Consider the following 6000-nt stretch of genomic DNA (forward strand, 5'->3'; position numbering starts at 1 on the left):
ACTTTCACAGGCCTTGGTTGGCAGGCCAGTCCTCGCCCACAGACAACCTGCCAACCTGAAACATATTCTCACCAGTAACTGCACGCCGCACCATAGTAACTCTAGCTCAGGAACCAATCCATGCAACAAACCTCAATGCCAAATCTGCCCACATATCTACACCAGCGACACCATCACAGGACCTAACCAGATCAGCCACACCATCACCGGTTCATTCACCTGCACGTCCACCAATGTAATATACGCCATCATATGCCAGCAATGCCCCTCTGCTATGTACATCGGCCAAACTGTACAGTCTCTGCGGAAAAGGATAAATGGACACAAATCAGATATTAGGCATGGCAATATACAAAAACCTGTAGGAGAACACTTCAACCTCCCTGGCCACACTATAGCAGATCTTAAGGTGGCCATCCTGCAGCAAAAAAACTTCAGGACCAGACTTCAAAGAGAAACTGCTGAGCTTCAGTTCATCTGCAAATTTGACACCATCAGCTCAGGATTAAACAAAGACTGTGAATGGCTCGCCAACTACAAAACCAGTTTCTCCTCCTTTGGTTTTCACACCTCAGCTTCTAGAACATGGCCTCATCCTCCCTGATTGAACTAACCTCGTTATCTCTAGCATGCTTGCATATATATACCTGCCCCTGGAAATTTCCACTACATGCATCTGACAAAGTGGGTATTCACCCACGAAAGCTCATGCTCCAAAACTTCTGTTAGTCTATAAGGTGCCACAGGACTCTTTGCTGCTTTCATCTGTGTCTAATCATTTTTCAGGGAATATTTGGCCTGAGGGCCTGAACCTGCAAGGGGCTGAGGATCCTCAATTCTCATGGAAATCAGTGGGAGGGAAGGGTGCTTAGCACCTCACAGGGTTAGGCCTATTGTTCCCAAATTTGGTAGCTTTTCGTTCTCATTTATCCACTTTATAAAACTTGCCATACAGCTTCTATTCAGTCTGCTAAATTGAAAGTCTCTTCTCAGGAAAGGCCAATGATTTTAAAAGTATGAATGTTGGAAATCAAAAGTGAGGTACATTGGATAGCATGGAACCTTGTACTACCAATCCCATGCTTAATTAGTAACCCAGGATTAAAAAAGCAGGAACAACAATTTGGGGTTTTATATAGTCTATTGTGTTCCTTGGAAATCTAACAACTGGACAAAGCAGGTATGTTCACCAGTACATGAGATACATGTCTGCTGGATAGATTTTTTTTTTCTAATATCACCAAGAAGTGTGCTTTGTGCTTTACAGAGACTGATTCCTACCCTGAAGAGGTTATAGTCTAATTTTAGAGATGACACAAATGTGAGGAAAGGGAGAAGGAAGAAAAGGATTACAATGACACTAAAGGGGAATGCAGCTTATACATGTGTATATCTTGATGGTTCAGAGGGTTTGTGCATGTGCGTTGCCTTTGAAGATTTTTTTAAAGCTTTGTTTGTAGTTTATCCTCAAACCATGTTACCAAATTTGTCAATAGACATAAATGTCAATTCCTGGCACTATTCACGATGTTTGATTAACGAGTCACATTTGCAGCATTTTTTTAATTCAGTGAATAGTATCTTATATTTCTCTCCATATTTAGGAATGAGAAAAAGGAAGAATTTGTAAAGCAAAAGAAGACAGAAAAAATCCAAGAGAAAAGACAGCAAGAAATAGAACAGGTTGAAAGGGAAGAAAAAGATAAAAGGGCTATGGAAGAATATGAAAGATGGCTGGTAAACATATTTTTTCACACTTTACTACATTTATCCGTGTTTTTTTTTTTTAACAAATAATGCATGTGAATAACTTCTGAATTATAATCTTCAGTGCTTTTCATCATGTAATGAAAGTGACCAGGTGATGGCAGTAGTATACCTTTTTATGCAGTTCCTCTGAGGGTTATTTTAGCAAGTCACTTAAAAGTGCAGTGTATATGGCATCTGGCATACACGGGATATAGTCTCCCTTGTCTATGTGCCATAGTGTTCTTTGCATTTTACAGTCAGTGAAAGTACAGTCTTCTCTTTTCCCATTCACTGTCAGGAAGAGCCACCTCTGAAGGGCCAACTCAGCACAGCACAGAACCAGCAAAGGCTAGAAGCAGCACCAGCTGCAAAAGTGAGTGCATTTAGATTCAAGGAAACAGTTTTAAATATGCGGAGCTGTATACATCAAAATAAATAAGAACAGTTACATTGAGGATTGAGATTGCCTTCATTTGATAGGAAGGGGTGACCTCTGATGTCTTAGTGTGGGAAGAAGTCATGAGGAGCCTTTCCAGTCCCACAAAAAACAGCGTCAAAATTGCTTTACTACTGCTCAGGAGAACCCTAGGAGACAGATGCTAATGCACAGGAACATACACTGTGCTCTCAAAGGGTACAATTTGCTGATTAGGAGAATGTCTAGCTTCTTCTGCCCCATCCCCACCACCACCTGTAGTGATGCTGTCAGCAGCACACTGAGGCATCAATCCTGCAAACAGATAGTCCCACTAAAGTGAAGCACCTACTTACATGCTTAAAGCTGAGTATGTGCAAGTGTCCAAAGGATTAGGGCCTAACTGACATGCTTGTTGCTGCTCTTCTGAACGGGAGCAGATTGTACCCCACGGCACATCTCCTCTGTCCATTTTCTGAAATCTTGCACTTGGCTGTGGCTCAAGTCTCTGTATTTTGGAGGTCACATCAGCCAGTGTTTCTGTCCATCCTTGCTCTGCTGGCCAGAGCAATATTTAGGCTTATATAAAAACAATGAGAATGTAAAACTTTCACTTTTTATAAATTTAGGGAAAGAACACTTGTGTGAATCAAGTTATCAATTTATTACCTAGGTAACTAGGAGGATTTTTGTATGTACCTAGATTATTGGTGGCAGTAGTTGTAAGAAGGTAAATAAGAAAAAAGTGTTCTATTAGAAGATAAGGCACGTAGTGAAACTCTATTAATTCTTCCCACTAGCAATCAGTAGGGGAAAATAGTTTTGAGAATTAATTAAATCTTTCAGCTCAAGTCTGTCTGCCAGGCTCGGAGTCCCGTTTGCAGCTGCAGTTTAAACCTACCCTGAAACAGGGTCCCTGAAACAAATATTATTTAATATATGGCTGGCTGCTGCTATTTTGTTTCTTACTGTATCGCTTCCATAATTCTGATTATGCTTCCCACAACACCTGTGTGCACACAATCCTCTTATTTATTATTTGGGGAGGAAGAAGGTTTTTGGTAAGTTATTTCTCATGTGGATGTGAATAGTGGTGAGGACTACTTGTGCAAATGGCCATGTTCGAAGGGTGGGAGAGATGATAGCAGAAGGGCTCTCTTGGCAGGAATTGCTTATCAAATTCTCTCTTTAAAAACCAGCCAAACAAGAACACTCAAACTATAAAAAAAACTTCATTAATGCAAATTAAGGTTAGGAACTGAAACCTCAAGAAATCAAGAAATACTTAATTAAGCTGCCCAGACAGCTTTAATGCTCATCCTGGAGTATATACTGTGCAACTGGGTTTTTCCTTAAAACAAACATACTATGCAGCATGTACTCAGTAATACAGTGTTACATACAGCAAGGTGCAATTCCTTAGTAAGATATTATTTGTTAAGTACTGGCCCCCAGTGATACAATAAATTCTATTTTTTTAAATCACTAGATATCAAATACAAGTCCTAACATTTTTTTCTGTACTCAATACAGATTCCAGAGTGACTGCAATTAAGTTAATTCTGAAATACATCTGCAGTATGTGTGAATATATTCCAAACAGTGTGTACCAATCATATATTTATTCCGTTTTAGAGTATGTACCCACCCTAAACTCATATGCAGCTCAGTATTTCAACAAGAATATAAAATTTTGCCTTGGCAGTACAAACTCTTTCCTCCTCAAACCACTACAATGTTCCCTTAGAAAATCCTAAAGAAGTAACTTGCAGCTTGACTGAAGGTCAAAAAGCTCAGGCTTTGTCAGTCAAATGAAGGTTTGCGTTGGAGTGGGGAGAAGAGAGCAGTGACAACTTGTAGAGGCAAAAGTTAAGTCAGCTAGTCTGGAACCTCAAAGCTTATATTATCATTTGAGCCCAAGATATTCCTTGCATCTCTCCATTGATTCAGTGGAATAATTAGATGTGAATCTGGACAAACCAGACTGCCCATCCCTAATTCAAAAATTATTTTAGAAGGAGTCAGAGTTTGGGAATTCATTGACTGCCCAGTTTGAAACTTCTGTTGAAAACCAAAGTTCTCTGCAGAATGAATTATAAATATTTTACAAAGGAACAAACTAAAAATTTACATATCGTGAAATGATTTTTGCAAACATGCTGCTCAACATCATTGTTCTAATTTCCCAATGCTATGTTTGAAACTATGAAAAAATCATTAGAACCTTATGACACTGTTAACATGACATTAAAACGACAGAGATTTGTTATAGCTAGACTGTTAAAAACCTGTTTTATTACAGCATGGTGCTTTCTAAATTACTTGGGCACGGAAAGGTATAGACATCAAATCCCATCCTTTTTTATTGAAACAGTATTTAATATTGGAATACAAGAGTCCTATATTTGAGGTATTAAGATGCGAATAGTCAATTGAAGATAAATACAGAAATTAGCTTGCTATGCCTTGTATGTCGTGCTCTGTGTTTGGGTAGTGTACAGCATAGCTCAGCTCCAAGCATCCACCTGAACCTGGAAGAAATGTAAGTTTGCAGCATGGATGTTTACTGCTCATGCTATGTAGCTGTATTTCTATAAGGGATGCTAGATGAGCTTCCAAGCACAACTCCCTATTGCACATTAACATAACCTCTATATCTTCTGTATAATAAGATTCCAGGATTGTCGCTCAGACTTTGTGTCACTATGACGTGTGCATGGTCTGAGTTAGGGTGAAGAGAGCACTTTTTGTTTAAAATATCTCCAGGTTCAATCATCGCTGGGATTTGTAGTCTGTTGTGAGCCATTGTTTAAGTTCTCAGCCATTTTGATCTTTTTTTACAATTTATGAATTGTACCCATGAAACATCATGGACTTTCAACTAATACCTTTTGTAAAATAGTAATTATTTAATTTTCCTTTGACACAGTACTTCTGACACAACTGCCTCTAATTTCAGGAAAAGAAAGAGAGGAGAGACCAGATTGAGAAAAAACAAAAGAAGCTCCAGGTTATCCTTGAGGATGAAAACCCTCCTCCATGGAGCCCACCTGGCAAAGCTGTGTCCTCAAGGAACTACTGAGATGTCCATTGTCTTGTGAGGAAAGTTCATGTCCGAAGTTCTGACATTGTCTAATCATCAGTATTTCACAACTGACTTTAAAGTGAATTGATACTGGCTCTTGCATCCTTTCTTTTTTTAGGGTGATTATTTTTAGACTCCTCAGTTAGAACAGCTGGGTGTACGTGCTAAATAGCTCAATTGTTCTTTTCCATTACATTTCACCAAAAGATTAATTTGTGTAATTTTTTTGCATTTAATTTCTTGGTTAAACTTTGTGTCAGTTGGCCCCTTTTGGTGAAAATTGATGTTCAGGACACACAGGGCCAGACTCTAACACACCCTTCTTCATATGAGTAGCACTTTACGCCACAAATGGTGCCATTGAAGTCAGTGGGCCTGCCTGTGGATTCAGCCTGAGTAAGGATGCCAGAATCTGGCCCAAAATGAATGGTCAAGCAAATGATAGGTATGTTCCCATACAAAGTGCAGGGTGAAGAAGTAGAAAATATTTTAAACCGTCATTCAAACGTAGCTTCAGAGCCACATTATTTACAAACCGCTAAACAATACCTGAAGATTGGCAGGGGGATTGAATACACTAAGCAAAAGAAACTTAAAAAAAAAAACAATCCTGAGGCTTTTACTGTGTGATAAGACTTGCAATGTGCAATTGTACGAAATGCAAGGATAACTTAGACTTTTGCAACAGCACAAATATCTTATGTTTTTTTCAGTTTGAGTTTAAAGGACTAATAATGCTAGCCCCAGAAAA

General features: G+C 39.0%; 1 protein-coding gene across 5 annotated transcripts in view; it reads left to right on the forward strand.

Annotated features, from left to right (window-relative positions):
* The window catches only part of MAP9 (microtubule associated protein 9), a 28015-nt gene extending 22673 nt beyond the window's left edge, over positions 1–5342 (forward strand). For 3 of the 5 annotated variants that reach the window (XM_030564622.1, XM_030564623.1, XM_030564625.1), the window contains exons 13-15: positions 1605–1737; positions 2048–2122; positions 5124–5342. In XM_030564622.1, coding sequence (XP_030420482.1) covers positions 1605–1737; positions 2048–2122; positions 5124–5246 — 331 coding nt within the window. In that variant the 3' untranslated portion in view covers positions 5247–5342. The remainder of the gene's footprint in view (positions 1–1604; positions 1738–2047; positions 2123–5123) is intronic. The other 2 variants (XM_030564624.1, XM_030564626.1) reach the window with 1 other exon arrangement.
* Positions 5343–6000: the final 658 nt, after the last annotated feature.

The sequence above is a fragment of the Gopherus evgoodei genome, chromosome 5 (assembly GCF_007399415.2).
Source record: "Gopherus evgoodei ecotype Sinaloan lineage chromosome 5, rGopEvg1_v1.p, whole genome shotgun sequence".
Classification (NCBI taxonomy): Eukaryota; Metazoa; Chordata; order Testudines; family Testudinidae; genus Gopherus; species Gopherus evgoodei.